The sequence below is a fragment of the Hyalella azteca genome, unplaced genomic scaffold, assembly GCF_000764305.2.
Source record: "Hyalella azteca isolate HAZT.00-mixed unplaced genomic scaffold, Hazt_2.0.2 contig7054, whole genome shotgun sequence".
NCBI lineage: Eukaryota > Metazoa > Arthropoda > Malacostraca > Amphipoda > Hyalellidae > Hyalella > Hyalella azteca.
In genome coordinates, this window is record NW_025937189.1 from 484,110 (window position 1) to 502,551 (window position 18,442).

At 39.3% G+C, this 18,442-nt stretch overlaps 1 protein-coding gene across 1 annotated transcript in view; it reads right to left on the bottom strand.

Moving 5' to 3' along the window:
* Positions 1–18,442, bottom strand: part of LOC108668710 — a 69,028-nt gene that overhangs the window by 16,569 nt on the left and 34,017 nt on the right. Inside the window, exon 3 of the mRNA XM_047881107.1 lies at positions 17,466–17,792. Within this exon, the coding sequence (XP_047737063.1) occupies positions 17,466–17,792 (327 nt within the window). The remainder of the gene's footprint in view (positions 1–17,465; positions 17,793–18,442) is intronic.

Sequence of the window (18,442 nt, forward strand, 5' to 3'; positions counted from 1 at the left end):
TATATTCACGACTCGGCCGATCTTGAGGTCAGCAAACACAGACATGTGCGCATCTCCATAGCACCGCGACGCTGGGGCGCCCCAAGATAAGCGGATGGATGACTGAGTATCCATGCAAGTGCTTGTCATATAATAAAAGAAAACTGGGCAACGTATTGCAATATCCGCGTCTGAACATCTACTTATAACAACGCTGCCTAGACACAGAACGAAGCTTGATTTTTAAATGAAGAAATATTTCGTTGATTTCCACCACACGAGAAAAAACCTGTAAAACTTCTTATTTTCTGACGGGTACACAAGATGTATAATTTTTTTCACTCTGAGCTAAAATAGAATTCAAGTCAAGCATGAGAGTCAAGCATGAGATAAATGGTTACAGTTAATATTATATTCCACTTTTTGAACTCAGATTTGTATTTGGACTACCCAACTTGATCATGTATCTTTTGATCTTATACCTATCAATAAAGTATTTATTGCACATGGTTGATTTGATTGCTTGAAACAATAAACAGCAAATGATATTCCACATTTGCGCTGTAATTGCATGAAAAGAAATGACGGCTTTAGAAGTCGACTCGAAAATCGTAACTGACGAAGGCATTGATTACGCTGCAATAATTATATACAATTAAGTACCGTATTGGGCGGCAGGATCACGTCATCTATTCAAATGTTCAAGTATGACAGACCTAACCTGTGATGACAACAGACAATAATGCACAAATTTCTAATATAAGTGATGCCGAGCACAAAATTATGGCACTGCATCGTTATTGAAGGCTGATGTACAGCTTAATATAGATTCAGAGCTCGGCGACAAGAGGCGATTTGTACGAGTATGATTTGTGTTGGTAGTTTTTATTCAAATGACAAGAGCCTGAGTGGAGCAAGGTAGTCTGATGGTCGTGTTGGCTTCATGCCACGTACGGTATCGTGGTAGCAGCTATGTTCATGCCACGGTATCGTGGTCGTGGTCGTGTTCATGCCACTGCATCTATATACTCGATCCCAGCCTCTCGACATTGACATGGCGCATTGGCTCCGATGCAACATGTATAATGATATCTACTAGACATCGTCCGCATTACCCACACACAGTTTCTCACTAGGATTATAAATTTAATAAATTTAATACGGTGTCTTTATTTGCTGTGTATTTATCGGACCAGAACATGCGGGCACCACTCGATCTCAGAGATGAACCCACGTCTATAACAGGGTTAATAATTATAACAGACTTTGTGATCGGAAGCTCGGGAGGATCCGGCGTCACCGAATACGCATAAATTATCGACGTCAGCGGAAACTTTTGCGCAGCGGGCAAGCCTGCGACCTATAGCCTATTTATAATAATAATCTGCCCTCATAATAAAGAGAAACGACTGTGGCTGCCGACAATACTGTTGCATTACAGTTCAAAAATAACTAATATACCCTCACAGATAAAACATCAAATTTACAGGCATTCCTAAAATTTATCTATTGTTTGACGCTTCGAGTATGAACATCTTCAAAAACAGACAAGACTAAGCTCTGCAGGAGCATATGTTCAGTCTTAAAATGCCTAGCAAATTACGGACCAGGCAATAAGTCCAGCAGCTATCTCAATCAATCGTCAGTTATGGAAAGATCGGGTTCCAAAGGCCGGATCCCTTGTGAATCAAGTCACGAAAAGTTCAAGAATCGGCAACAGGCCATATGGGCCTATTTCTTCAACGCCGACACTTCTATTCTATTCTATTAAATAACAAAGAACTTGTAATGTGATTTGATGAGGAAAAAATTCTGGACATCCAAACACACTTTATAAGTATACATCATTACATTGGACCCAAAAGAAATGACTCTAAACGTAAATTATCGGTCAGTGTAATTTCAGCATTGCCAAATTGTTGATAGATTTCAATGAAGAAATATTTTCCGACAGTTGTAGCAGTATATTTGATTGAAAGTAGCATTTAACCAGTCAATTATCGAATAAAGATCGAAGCCTTTGCCTGTCGAGTTGCTGAACGTGATGGCAGGAAAACCAACCTGGCTTGAAGTTGGTTTTCTTGCTGAAGTCGTAGTTTATAGAGCACTACCTGTGATGCGCTTAAACACTTGTAAGTTGAATTGACGAAGACATGAAATATCCTTGTAAGTTTACATCGTCGAATGCATAGAATGAGAATAAATTCGTTGTGACATTACTGAGTACATGGTCATCCAGCCCACTCATTGATTTCTGGCATGAGTGTGGTAAGAATAGAATGTAACTTAATGGAACCTCAGTCTGCATGGGCACATTAAGTTCTGACCCATAAATTATAGTGTCATTGGAGACTACATTGATGATGATGTTTCAAAATCTACATTGAGCTAATAACCAGATTACAGACTTCTGAATTCGCGATGCGAACTTTTCGAGGAATGCTTGTTTGCACTTCGTATAACCGCTTGATAGACAAAATATGTTAAGAGGCTCACCGTCTGAAGTCCAGAGAGATATCATAGCCTGAGAAATGATACTCATTTGGACAACCTTCACGGCTGCATCTCTCTAAATAAATGTTAGCTATTGGGCATCCTTTTACAGTCGGAGATTAGTAGGCAAGTTACGAACTTAGTACTAAATACCCTGCCCCCACCACCACAGAATATGTAGCAAAGCATGTGGGATTGCAGGGGGCACTCATGCACGGGTAGGACGTGACATGGAGACATGAGCGCGCCCCACACCATCACCCCTCCAACTTATTCACAATGAACAACGAAAATCCACGGCCAGTGACCTGAAGCCGCCGAAGGTCACAGTTTAGGGCCTTCAAGAGGACCCGGTAAAAATTGCACAATTATCCAGGATTAACTGGACATCGGGTCCAGTCTTTTGGCCTTGCATGAATGATTAGGCCCTAAGCGGAGGGTTCATGGCCATATTTGAAGTATACGAAGCTCAGTCAAGTGGGCAGCGCAAATCGCAATGCGCAGCCAACACGAATATTTCTGCTATAAAATTACTTGTTTGTACGGGAAATGCGATGCTCTTCGACTCACAAATTGCGTATCCGTAGCTTTGATATACGTCTGGAAATACGGGATGGCTCGAGTGGAATCAATCATTACCCGAATGAAAAAGATTATAAAGTGAATATCTGAACATCATACATGTATAAGTGAAACAAACAAATCGTTCATGAGTAAGAAGATGCTATAAGTGTTAGAGAAAAATCAGCGATATGAGAATAAGTAAGAACAAAATGGCGGCACGGGGAGCGACTCGCCACCGAAGCCGAGAGGTATTTACACTTCAGCATTTCTCCCCTGCCAAGGTCGCTGGCTTCCTCAGGCGTCAAGCTACTTTTATTATGACTAAAACCAGGATAAACATAGGCCAATAATAAGTTCAGGATAACGCTCCCGTCTGAGAAGAAGATTATAAAAACCTCAGGGACCATCGAAAAAATCCTTCTCGGCCAAACAAGGATAGGCCCCAATGGCAGAGTAGCAGCAATACGTCAGGGCATAAAGAGATGCAGAACTTGATTGACTCGCAAGATAAAATGGCGTTCGGCCCGACCAATCACAGGCTTCCAGACAGTCGCATACGAATGTAAGAAGCATCTGCGAACCTTATAAGAATTAGCAGGTAAATCGAAGGTCCCTAACCTTCACGAGCAACTGAAGGCCAGGGGTTCAGTCCCCTTAACCAAAACACGTTCCGAGAGTTTTTTAGCGCCTCCTAGTACGGCCAAGTGAAGGTTAAAGAAACGAACGACAGCTTGCGCGACGATGCTCGACGTTGTCCCAACAAATGACTTCAGGGCGCCGCCAGTTCCTTTTGGTGAATTCTAATTTGCAGCTTAAGTGACGGTGGACCTGGTGCAAGCGAGCGGCTAATGATCTGGACACATGTCCGCGTGCAACAAACGCCCGGGCACACGAACACTAGCGAGCTTTGCAACACCAGCTCGTGCTAGTGAACACTCAGAAGCACCCATGCTAGTGAACACTCAAAAGTACTCATGCTAGTGAACACTCGAAGGCACTCATGCTAGTGAACACTCAAAAGCACTCATGCTAGTGAACACTCAGAAGCACTCATGCTAATAAACATTCAAAAGCACTCACGCTAGTTAACACTCATTAGCACCCATGCTAATGAAGACTCAAAAGTACTCATGCTAGAGAACATTCAAAAGCACTCATGCTAGTGACGACTCAAAGGCACTCATGCTAGTGAACACTCAATAATTGCGTGGCATGCAGGAAATTGGCCCCGTGTTCAGCACGAACATCAGATCCATGCTGTGCACGATCGAATATCAGGCCTCAGGAGTGCACGAATGACGGGCTCATGGTGAACATGAATTTCAGACGGCATATCATGAACAAATATCGGGCCTGAATTAAGCACGAATAACATTCCAGTAGCGAGCACGAATATCAGGCAGCGTGGCATGCACGAATATCAGGCAGCGTGGCATGCACGAATATCAGGCAGCGTGGCATGCACGAATATCAGGCAGCGAGGCATGCACGAATATCAGGCAGCGTGGCATGCACGAATATATCAGCCAGCTGGTTGTGTAAAATAACTGAAATCAGGCAAGGCGGTACCGAAGACTGAATGGCGGCTTCAGTTCATTTGGCTGACGGCGAGTTATTAAAAGCAAATCGAGCAGCAATAATTAATGCATGACATAATATATAATGACATAATAATATAATATGAAGGATATGAGTCTTGATTTTATGAGATGAATTTGAGGAAAAAGGAATGGCAAACATTAGAATTCCGGGACAATAAGCCATAATGTTTCGCGAGATGTACGACAAATACTTTCTAACTTATATCCGAATAATGTTGAAAGTATTCAACCCTCAGAAAAATGAATACGTCAAATTGTCCAAGTAATGAAAACATTTTGTTACCTACACAAGAGCAGAGATATATGTCCCGGACTGGGCCAAACTATGTCAGGATGACCCACAAGGGCTAGGATCGAGTGCATCGCTATTGGGCCAACTCTCTCATTACTCTGTGTGTAGCACCGCTGAAAACCTTTTCTACTGACCAGATTCAGTATCTGGTTTTTCGTTTTGAAATTCGAAAAGAAAATTTATTTTAGAAAGCTACTGTCATGAGCAACAAATTCCAAAATATTCATTATTTGATTGAGCTCAGAAACAGTGAAGCTTTGAATAATCTGTCAGAGAATCATTTATGTACGAATATCTGTTAATGTTAAAAGACTTGAGTGTTAAACCAATAGTCTTTTATTTGTCATGATTCTTTTATTACACAACTATGTTGCCACATCGTAATTCATTTTGTAGCTTATACAACATGCGCATTCCATCACGACCATAAATGAAAGCATCATGGCATCACGATAATAATAAACTATGCATCACTCTAATAACCAACGCGAAGTCTAAGATTATGCGCGTTCCAATGATGGCTTCAAGTTGGCTGGAAATTTAAAGGTCAATTTAACTTAAATGCTATTTACTTCGGTCAGAACATTAACAAAATTTAACAAGATAGTTCATACTTTTTCTTAGAAATTTCCGTTCATGCAACGTTCTGAAGTGAATTCCTGATGAAAATATGTGTGGGCAAGGGCCAATAATACGAAGCATGTAATTCTAGTGGATGTCTAATGAAGATGCAAAGGTAAAGTTAAATTATTAGAAGAAAGTTAGATTAGAATGATATTAAAATTAGAATACAGAAAATTAGAATAATATTAGAATTATAATATTAGACAAAAATTAAAATTATAATTTTATTAGAATATTAGCATGTAATTCTACTTTTCGAGCACGAGTATCCCAACCCGCTTGCTTCTTTTATTGTGCTCGCAAGATAGTATTAGTTACGGTCGTATCTTGGACCAAGTCTTTGATACGGAAGTAAATAAATCTAAAATGAGCTATCTTGACGTCACCTATACATGGAATAGATCATGATTAACTTGTGGAGAGATGCTTAAAAATTATATGCTCAGCATAAGTCGTACACTTATGCCGTCTAATCACCAGCTTGATTGGTTTAGTGCCTGACGTCGAGCTGGTTATTTAGACGCAATTAATTTGTTGTTGTGCGGGTTCAAGTCCATTATTAGGTCAGCATTTAAAGCAAGAGTTCTGACAACATGATCGTCGAAAATGGAATAAAATATCATGTTACTTGTTCTGAAGAATAGGTTGGTGGCGACACCACACACGGCGAGGCGACGAGGGTGCTGCTAGTCGTGACAGGTCTGGAGGGTTCCTCCCTCATAGCGTGCACAGTCTCAGCTCACGCAGAACCTGCATTAACTTGCTCAAATCCTCTCGTATTTATCAGCGAGGTGCAACATTGTTTGAACATCGATATTCGTGTCCTCTGTTTTTTCGCGTGTACAGGTTATGGAAGTTAAAAGATTGTAAGGAAAATGACAACAGGGACAATAAGGAAACACTGAAACCACCAAATCATGTTAATAACTAATGATAAATTTAGGATAACTTGATCAAATTGAGAATATAATTCAATGTGCACTAACATACCTGCGAGTGAAGTAAATCAACCGCTATGAGTTAAGGTTCCGTTCAAGTAAAGATATCCTTGACTGTGGCACTTGCCATTTCTCGTGCACTTAATTTTAGCACGCTGAACAATTAAGATGTTATATTTACCTCATAGAGTCTACGGAATCAGCAGGCCAATCTTGGTTCAATCAATGAATGAAATACGTCTGAATTTTCCATGAGGTGAAATATCGCCATGCTTCAGATAAGGTAAGAAAAATCAAAAACAAATCACAAAAAAAGTGTTATGACAAAAATAGTCAAGCCCTACAACAGATTTATGCCCCGCAATAACTGAGTCATGCTGGATACCAGCGTTCCTAGCATGACATTCACGATTTTTGTTTACTGATTTTAGGCAAACAGCATCGCAGTGGGAAAACTTAGCTGCATTAATACTCTTTTCGGAACTGTACGAGGTTTAAACCAGAATAATTTCGAGCATAGTTATAGGGAGCCCAAGGTGTATTTTATAACGCCAAAGATTCGTGTGGCCTCCGGTAGTGAGGGAAGAGACAATATATTCGTAAAGTGCGGCCAAATAATCGCAGTTCAACAGCGATAAAGTTTGAGAAATTTTAACATTATCAACTAGCCAATTACGCAATCCAGTCCCGCGGTTGATAAGTAAAACCCAACTTGCAAAAAATTTATGTAAGCAGTTTTTACCTTCATTCATGTCCAGAGAAATGAGGCGGCATGCATCTAAACGCAGAACGTTTCAAGCTCCTTTTAAAGTAGTCTCGCGTCAGCATGGATCATGCAAAAAATCCTTATTCTAACAACATGCCCCGTAAATAAATGACATGAAAATAGAAAATTTCTATCGATGCCGAATAATCTCTTCACCATCGTTATACTCTTCACCAACACACTGATCAAATAATAGTAATAGCATCGTAACCTCCTATTGAACAAAAATAATCAATACTCCAACGGCATACTCATCAAAGAATAATATGAGAAACAGCGAATAATATGAGCAACCTTCTATTGAAACCAAATAATCGTAACTAGACCAACATACTCATCAAATAATGATATAAGAAGCATCACAACCTTCTGTTGAAGCCAAATTAATGCGTCGCGACTGGTTCGCTGCTAACATAAACCTGTGAGCTCGTAAATCGAATTGGTAAGTGCGATGCGATTTTCTGCTTATGGTGATGCAAGCGCAAGTACCTGGCACCTCTGATGATCTACAATTACGAGGGGCTAGAGCGGCTGGGTATCAGTAGATCCTGCACATCAAGCTGTTAGAGTAAGATCACTACCTCTGCGCGGCACACCTTAAATGGAACAACTTATATTGAGCCGCTGGTTATTAGATCATTTAGTTAACATGTCGATTCTCGGTCATGTTACTCCGAGGAATAACATCGATTTTGGATGAAATAATTAATGAATTAGTGCTAATAGCGCCCTTTCTTCATATAGGAAACACGAAAAACCAATTTAGTTATAAATGCGAATGTGATTTAAAGCCAACTGACCTTGAATACATTGTTGTATTCGATGGATACAAGCGTTCCAGACGAGAAACCAACGTTTAATAGAATAAATAACACGAGCTGAGCAGCTTGGTGACTAATTTTCCTTCGACTAATATATTGGACTTCAAGGGAGTTGAAATCGATAAAAAAATAAACATAGCAAAATAAAAATGTTTTCTATCAAGCTTATTTTCTGTCACCAAGAGCCGATTGGTGGGTAATTTAGTAGCCTGAGTCATGTTTGAATAAAACTCTGGATCAAGGCAATTTAATCAGGCACTCAGTTAGTCCAATTCGTTTCGATAGCACCGTTGAAAAATATCGGGCAAAGATATCACAAGAAAAACATGATTCAATTTGATAGAAACAAAGATTTCTGCAATTGACGAACGATACCAACAAAATGAAAGCACTCGAACGACGGTCATCTGATCCTAAAATTGAGTTGCTTGGCATGACATTTATATGGATATTCCGAAAGGCTTTCTTGCGCGGCTCCTTCAATCTATTGAGATAGCCATGCAAACGAGCCGCCATTGTACGTTTGAATAAGCACAAGAAAAACAACCTTCAATATTGAAGCCAATAATCGAGATTAGCATGACAATCATTTAGGCAGAGTAAACAGAAAGATGTGATCGCTATGGAGTTTATGCAGATTACAAGCTGCTTCGACAACACCCGATAGTTTTAAGGCAAGCACAGGATTTAGTGGCTCCTTGCATCTCATTACGTATTCATGTATGCAGAGCCGTGGCATGGGCCCCGGGTGTCGCACGGCTACCGAACTACGCTGCCCAGCGCCTCTGCAATTCTCGTTGTATAAGCCTCATCGTCCCTGGAATTTGTCGCAGAAATAGCGAGCCTATACCGTCATGGAGGTCATCCTTACGACGTCCCTACAGTGACTTCACGTAGACGTCATATAGGAAGAGTTTCAGGACGTCAAGCAATTTCAACACATCAACTATCGACTATAAACCCGTTGAGTTACTTACCGGGTTCGTTGCAACTACCGACAAATAATAATAATATAATCCACTCTAGTCATAAATAATAGGAAACCTAAAAATAAGTGAAATAGGAAACCTGAAAATGAATATAAATAAATCGACAAGATTCAATTATAATGTTAATGAATCAAATTGAGAAGGAATAGTAAGGGAGTATTGATAGAGAAGCAAAATAATTCGATACATTACATTGAGTTCAGCTTCATAAAGCAATTTAATGCAACAAAGAAAGACATGAACACCGTTTCAAATTAAGTTGTTCAAGCCTCATGATGAAAATTGCCTGACAGTACTACGTACTTTGCGCGCCTCACAAATGATGAAAAGTTTCAGCGAAATATGAGCAGCTATTGAGGCATGGATTGCAAGATCAGCATTTCCATCACTGACAGACAAATGAGCGAACGCGAGGGAACGATCCTTCATGCTCTTGATTGAACCGTTTCTCTGGCAGCTCTTCCACATGAGATTAACGGGACAAAATCCACCTAATAACAATCTGTACTCTCGGGTACCTCAAAATATACGTGTCTTTTCTGGTGGGTAAATAATCGTGGCTTTGCCACCACTTTGATTTATGCTACATAAGAAGCTGATCGAACGCTCATTGAATATTTCAAATGAAGTTAAAAAATTCCCTACCAAGTAAGTAGTTTTTACAAATAAACTGCGTCCGTCCTAAGAAACGATGGGCAGTGAAACATTTGTAACGCATTAATTGAATCGCACGTTAAAAGAAATTTTATCTTAGTACAGAAAAAAACTCACTCTTTGCAGGTACACCGCGGCCAGCATAGCTTGTCTCATCACAACACCAGACTTTATTAATCGGCACGGCATTGAGTATACGCGAGCTAGAAGCACGATAAGTGGCCGTAGCTCTGTACTATTTTCAGCTTAAGAATATTGATGGGCACCGCAGTGCTAGCCAGTAGGAGCCGCGGTTTAGCCTTTCAGAAGAGACAATCGGTAGCTCACCTGCTACGAGATATCGCTGTGCCTGCTTGAGGAGCCTATGACTAGCATAAGGCGCCTGATTTAGTGCCTGTAAAGCGCGCAATCCAGCAGTCCTGGTCATATATTTGGCGAACGGACGCGCCTCTTATCAGACTGGCGCTGAAGAAACAGGCTACAAGGTGCCCATTGAGGACATTATTGCAACTTGTCGGATTTGTCAGTTATTGTAAGGTGTGATTACGGCGCGTTATTGTTAGTAGTCGGGTGCGCGATGATGGCGCCATCTAACACCGTCAAATTGACCACATCCACACTCAAGACCGCAGCGCCGATCATAATTGGATGCCGCGAGCTTGCACTAAACCCGACCACAGAAAGCCGACCAAGACAAGACGCATTTAGCAGCGCGATATACTACCTACCTTCGCGGGTAAAAAACATTCACTTGGCTTCTGTTTGTCCCGAGTGAGCAAGAGACGCACACACGGCGGTGAGTTGGGCACACTCATGTCAGAATAAAAATATAACTTAAAGCTTCAACCGCAGTAGATGAAAATTACATCTTGGATAAGGAGATGTATAAACGTAAAGTAGAAGCAAAATAATTTTTAACGACCCAAATCATTGAGTGTAAGTAGACCAGCAGCATGTGGTGCAACCGATAAAGGTGTAAGTTGATCACCAAAATGGCTGGTGCAGACCGCACCATTCACCACCGACGCTGCAATATTCAGATGGATGTTGTGATAAAAGAAGAACTCTTCGCTCCTTAGCGATAGATTTATGTTTGATCGAGCCTCTAGATACGTCACGTCGGAATAGATGTTGAAATTCGTAACCTATCATTGGAAATGAACCTAGATTACTTGCATTAAAGCTTTAAAAATAATAAAAACACTAAGTTCTACCAAGCGTTGAAAATCGCGGAAAAGTGTACAGGTGGACGAATTTATACGGCCTTCAATGTCAATTACGAAGCACAAGTGCGAGCGGTGAGCTTACGGCCTAAAGGTTGCCATGGCTAAGGCCACATGTCAGAGGCGCTGAAGATTAACGCTTTATTTATCACTAACCCAAGTGCAGACATGCAAACAAGAATTTATGTACGATTACACGACCAATACTTCGCATAGAGTTCTCCTTCACTTAAACGTGCAATAATTTAAACGTAGTAAGCAGAACAGCCGAAAAGACACGACTTTGATAAATTGCAAGTATTCCAGCAAATAAAATAGTCGAGAGTAAGTTGGCATTAATTACATTGCAGATCGGAAGTATTTCTGCCTATATCGAAGCCACGAAACGATAGTCACAAAAATTAACTTTCGACAAACTGTTCTTGTGATTTCAATCGAACAAAATGATAATGAGAATTCTCACTTGAAACAATTAAAGAAATAAAACGACCGATCTTTTATTCCAAATAATTAGGAAGTTTCCCTTAGGAAGTTTCCAAATAATAATCCTAAGGAGTTTCCAATGCCAACCTAAGCGATGCACGTGAGAATATATGTTGATATTCATTCACACCATTTACTGCGGCTTTTGAGATCTATAGCAAAATGATCATGATCATATGGTTCAGGTCCAATTTTTAAATCTTAAGCTATAAGGGAATTTCGTACTTCTGGTCTTGCAGTTTTTTGCACGCACGCATTTATTCACGTGCAAGTGAACCCTTCAATTGAACTTGTTCAAGTGTATGGACACATATGAAGAGAGAATAATCTTTCTAGTATGTCGAGATGCCGGCTACAATTTCCAGATGGGAAATGTTGCAGCCCAACATACAGTTTCGATGAATATCTTCCGGAACATGTTTGCAGGCATTGAGTGACTTTGATGAGGAACACAGAACATATTCAGAATAAAATTCCATTTAATTCAACAAGTGATCTCACTCGAGTTGAGCAAATTTTAGAATATCTACCTACAGCCCTCAGCGGGGCGCTTCTTTTGTATCATTTGCGAGTAGTTCCGTTGCATTAGCGAGTGTGGAGATCAGAGCATTCCAATTTAATGGGAAGGCGCTCGCTGAAGAAGACCCGAGATTGGCCAGTTTTGAAACGGCAGGCAATTTAGCGCGGCAACCAGAAGCGCTGCGGCGAACTTCACAGTCGAGATTAAGTGAGGCTAACCACAGGCATTTGCTTCTCCCATAAAACACACGCGAGTTAAAATATCCAACTGAATACCGATTCCTTGTACGGCAATGACATCAGTGGGAGAAGAAACGCCGGTAGGGAGGTGGTAGGTTACGACAGTAAACCAGTGCTGACGCACGTTATTGCTTTAAAGTTTATTGCTCTACAGAGTTGTGGGTGGTAAAACTGCTGTAATATTTTTTTGCACCATTAGCAAAGTTTAAAAAGTAATTTATAACATCACTGAAAACATTTAAGCGTTGACAGCGAAACAACACTTGAAAAGGTCAAAACCAAGTCAGATGAAATCCTGGTGTATCCTGCCAACTTGTGGTCGGTGTTACAAATTTTAAAATTTGTTCCAGTTTGATGGATAAAAATTAATAATAATATCAAAGTTTTCAATATTCAAGGCCACATCTTGCGTACGAAGGCGTGCATTGGACACAAGCATTGCACAAGAGGTAGTGGGTATAGCCACAAACAGTCCAAAGTTATTGGCGTCTGGCCGGCGATAAAGAGACTATAGGCGGGACGATAACCATGAGAAATCAATTACCAGCGAAGACTCGCGCACGCAATCGTTCGTTTGCACGCACCTATACAAAGCTGAGGACCGTGTGGGCTAAAACAATTTTATCCGCAAATAAATACTCTTTTAATTGCATTGTATTTCAGCATTATCGTCGGCTTCAGCCTGGTCCGTTCGTAATTCTGATGACGATTGTCGCGCTGTGCTGCAAGGCACTAACAAATTCGTACTAGCTGATATGTTATATTTGTTATCAGTAATCTCTAGATGATTAATAATACTCATTATACGGCCTTTTTATTAAAAAATAGTAGTTAATTTTACATTTTTTATTAATAACATTCCGTGCGAATTGAAAGATCACAAAGCAATTAATAACAAACAAATATATTTACTAACAATATTTAGAAATAATATTAAAAAAATAATGTTGACGGATGTATTCAATGGTCTTACATAACATAATATTTTTAGATATTATGTATACCTTAACCTTGAAGTTTTGTTCTCAATATGTTGACATAAAACGACTTTTTGGTGCAAACAATCACTGATCAAAGCTTATCAGTCGAGTCTTTACTATGCACTAAGAATGTAATTGCTCACAGTATGGCTTAATTCTAAACCCAGTCGCAGTTCGAACTGAAACTAATTGACCAAAAGCGTACTATTTGCAATAAATGAGATTTCGGAGTGGGATTTTTTTTTCGCTCTCTAAATCATTCGAGAACAAAATTTATCTCCTCGTAAATGTGTACCCCGCCACCTGGGCAGAAGTGCAGATACGTATAAACTCATACAATCACTCCCAGATCAAAACAAACATGTTTATTACCACACGATCAATGCGAGTGAAGAAGAAAATACTTTAAAAAGTCACTTTAAGTCACTTTTCTCGACCCCCTGAACGCTAATTTATAGTTCGGCAGATTCTGGTATAAATTCTCTTGTGACAACGGCTGCATGTGAGATCTCAACGCCCCGAGATAAGTACTTACCATACAGTAGCAAATTTCATTCCATAACATAAAAAAGAGCACGCGCTAAACTTACATAAATGACTCTGGCCATATTAAACAGCAAACACGACGTGACTTTCACGATTCATTACTCACTCGATCTTTATGATTCAAATACAGCATTTATGTAGGCAATAATTTGGCCTAGGTTGTGCTCGAGACCCAGTTGCATTTATTACACATTCATTTGAATATATCGATCTGCATTATTTCTTTTGGTTGTATAGTTTCTGTTTTATGTTGAAAATTATTTACAGATCTTTACAAATTTCAATTAGAAGTGGCATAATGATGGCTCATAAATAACGAATGACCATACCGCTTAGACATGAGAAATATTAGTGATGAGAGCGAATGTTAAAAATTTATGGATGAAATATCCTTCGTCATCCTGGAGTAATGTCCTCACGTCAGAGCCAATAATGAGCCACTGCCACATTACTATTCATATTATGGTATAGCAAAGATGGCTCGAGAATCCGTAATTGCGCATCCTATATAGTAGGCTATGCAACATGTCCACAAGAGCGGCACAATCCAGGCAATGAAGCACTGCTGGATCATTATCCTTTAAGCCCAAGCTGTGAGCCCTTTATACTGTGTATATATTACAGTTGACATTTAAAAGCGACTCCAAAGACTCATCACTCAAGCCCTAAGCGTAGAAGGCCTTGGTAATCGCCGGGAGGCAGGCCATAGGCTCAACGTGTGACTGGCAACGAGAGTGGTGTTCATTTGCCTGAAGGCTTCGCGTGCAAATGACAGGTTGTTCGCGGCTGAGCTTAGACCAAATTGACACCGTCGTCGTGTGCTCCCAAAATAATAGTGCACACCTTACCTGACGCAGCTCTCGCCTCCGTACGACACGGCTATCGAGGAACCATCATTTTCGTTTCAGTTTCTTATTTGTTATCAACTTTATACATCTGAGTATGTTGTAAATTATGGCATAAACATCGAGTAAAATCCAGGTCAAGCGCCTCTACTGGGTATACAAATCGTTGCCATTGGAGCTCCCTTAGGACAGGGAACCACGTCAGGAGCCTATAAAGTTGAAGACGTGGCGCTATGACACCTCGACTGCCATTCAGAGGGTCTCCACTCAAAACTCTATACTCAGTTGCGTCACTTATATCGCGTGCACAAATTAAGTAAAGATGTCTAAAATAGTAACCAAATATAAAATATCGTAAATAGACATTAATTAAAATTTAATTTCGTACAACAGAATTTGCAGTTTCGAAGAAAAATGTTTAAGAGGGCAGATAAAATACCCGTTCCGTGATTCTGCGGGGCAGGAAGAAAAAACCGAGAAAAATAAAAACTTAGCTTGAACGTTTCTTCTAGTACCTACAAATTCTAAGGTGATAACAATAAAAACAAAAAATAACTGGAGTTTAATTACAGTTTACAGTAGAATGTTGTGAAAAGAGACCAATTTGTCCACTCTGAAGAGCATTCTGATCCAACTTAGGATGGATTTTCAGAAAATAGATCAAATATTCTGAGCAAATGATAGAAATCATGTTTCAGCTCGTATAGTGTTTCCTTCCTCGAATCGCATTGTGGATATAAAAAATCAACATCCAGAAGCATTATTAAAATGATATATAACGCCACAATCTAAGCGTTGCTTGTTAACCAAAAATTTTATTACCAGCAGTAAATTTTCGAAACCCTCCACAAAAATACCAATTTTCATGCATATAAACTCTTATGAAAGTGTTCAACCTTACCGATAAGCCTCATACAATTTTTTAATGTACTAACAAGTCTGATTCAAGAAACGACAACTTTGAGTTTAGCGGCATTTAGCGCATTCCTCGTCCAGCCTCGGAAATTCATGGTGCAGTTTAGTTGCTAAACGAGGCGGCCGGGCAGTGGCCGGCATATGTCCGGGAATGTTATGAGCGGTCAAGAGGAGCTTTAAGTTCACTGGCAGTGGGCATTGCGTTGTGGCCGCACAATTAGGAGCGACTAGAGGCGACCACCAAATAAATACTTGCTCGTCGAAGATTATTGCCAGGCCACTTCTTAGGAGCCCAGAAAACATGGCGCGTGAGCATGCATCTTACAATTGTCTCAGCAAGCCGTGTTCGGTAGTCGAGCGTCCGTCCCTCCTCTCAGGCACACAAAGCAACACGACTTCTCGAACTTTATCAACCCAAACGCCAAAATTTTGTATTTTTGAATGCAAAATCATCTGAATCATGTGAAAACCTATCTCTAGTATTTAAATTGATGAAAATAATTTGTAAGCTATCATTTTTGGTGTTGCTAGATCGGTTCTAGGTTAGATAATTTAGTCTCTCAAAATTTCTTTGTGAACTCAAAAATTTTGTGCCCAATGCGTTTTCGTAGCTATTACACTGCAAAGAGCTTTATTTGCGATTCAGAATATATGTTTACAAGGGTAATAACAATAGCAAAATTGAGAGCAAAGAAGTGATAAATAATAAACTTCCGGGGTTCTGGATAGAGTAGAAGAAAAATACATGAAATAATTAGTAAAAATATTCAATTAGTTGCGAACAGCGGGATTGCGAACTGAGATCGGGTACATCCTACATGGCAACAAAAGATAGTCTTGAACGTTTTCTTCAAAATCAAAAAGAAAGTTTTTCCAAAAACTAAACCAACCATGAATATATATAAAGCAGATGCTGAAAATTAAACCTTAAACCTGGACAGCGTTTCAGCACTGAAAAGAAGCAAATGCTTGATATCCGAAGATCAAAATGAGTGCATACCAGTTTTAATAGACTAAGCATAAAATCAATCACTGTGCTTCACGTCGCTTGCAAATTGTGTGGATGTTGTGCATCCAACACACGATATCCAGTCAACTGCTATCATCGTGTTCCACATCCAACACACGACATCCATTCAAACGCTACGCCGTATTCACTCAACTGTCAACTTCATCAAGCGTCCACTGGAGAAAATCATCAAATTGCTGGATGATCACATTAATGACTGTAACAATGCACTAAAAATTACGTTAGTTGTCGCCATGCGCTCGAGAGTAAAGTTACTTGAAGAAGACGCAGCGGTCATGTGCATATTTTAATTAGAAAGCTACCGATATCAATGAGGAAATAATTATAAAGTTTCAATGCTCGGTAACTCTGAATGATTATTTCATTAACAATTGAGTAAAACAAGATTGCTTAATTAAAACAAGAGGTGACAGGATGAATTTGGAACTAAATGCTGCCAAAGCAGAATTATATTCATCTAATATAACTTTTTTTATTGGGAACCTGCTGGCATTCCACAGAAGAGAAGCTTAAGCTTAATCAAGATTTCATCAACAATTATATTTCATCTTTCCTGTAACAATAATCTTTTTTACTCCAAACCATTATGAATTACAGAGAGACCTGTTCAACTCATCATTAAACACCGTCGTATTCATTTTAAATTACCGTTATAAAATTCCCGAGAAGGAAGGTTGCATTCATCATTATTAAAATGAATTTAATCATAATAAATGTAAACAAAATTAATAATAATAAATATCAAACAAAATTATTAATAATAACTTTCAAACAAAATAAATAATACTAAATTTCAAACAAAATTATTAATGACAAATTTCAAACAAAATAAATAATAATAAATTTTAAACAAAATTATTAATAATTAATTTTAAACAAAATTATTAATAATAAATTTTATTTACAATTTTCCAATTCAAACCAAATTTTACTCCAAGATCTCACCATTATTAATTGACCCACCTTCTTGCAGAGCCTGGAGAGCCCTGGTAGTAGCGTCAGAGGAGCTGAGGCTGTAGCAGTGGTCGGTGGCAACGGAGGGACAGGTGCCACTGCCACCGCCTGCATCGCTGTCATCTGTCACCTGATGGCACCTGTTAGGTTGTGCAGCTGTGACGTCTGTACCACCTGTGTCAGATGCTGACAGCTGAGGTTTACTGTCAGCTAGCACGTCACTTTCAAATTCCGGGAAACCATCTTCCGACTTTAGCTGTCGTTCTTGTTGAGCGATGATAATCGAGCTTATAGATTCCAGGGTGGACGTCAGCGTAGATAAATGACTGAAGACGCCTAAAACAATGAAAAAATTATAAGAATGTTTTTGCAAGGCAGAATCATGAAGCTACATAATTAATCCAAAGACCAAAATCACAAAACCTAGTATTGAGCGATTGTTTCAGGATTTTATGAAGATTATAAGTAAATCTAAAGCAGCAGAGATTGAAATATAAATAAACTGGAGCCAATATGATTGACATAGCTTTAAATTAGAATATAAATAGGAAATTTGGTACCCAATTAAAGTTGTTACTAATAATCAAATAAAATATGTGCTATAATACGCAATTATTAATCTAGATTCATTACTAGATAAACCACCAATTAAAACGGCTTCCAAAAAAAAAATGCTAAATATAAGAAGAAAGTACTCTTATATAGGACATGCACACGGAATTTTAAAGAAATATCGCTGATAAGAGAGGTAAAAACTAGACGGTGTTTAATGTATGCCCTAGAAACTCATTCAAAATTTATAGTCCCTACCAGCGCCGCGCACGTATACGGAAGATCCAATGATAAGCTACTGGCGCCCGCCGACAAAACTAACACTTCCTTTATGTCATTTTCAGCACAACATTTCTACACATAAAAGTACTGCCCTGTTGATGAACTTTCTATGGTAAAATGTGAACAAAGCATGCACTCTACGGACCCAAATT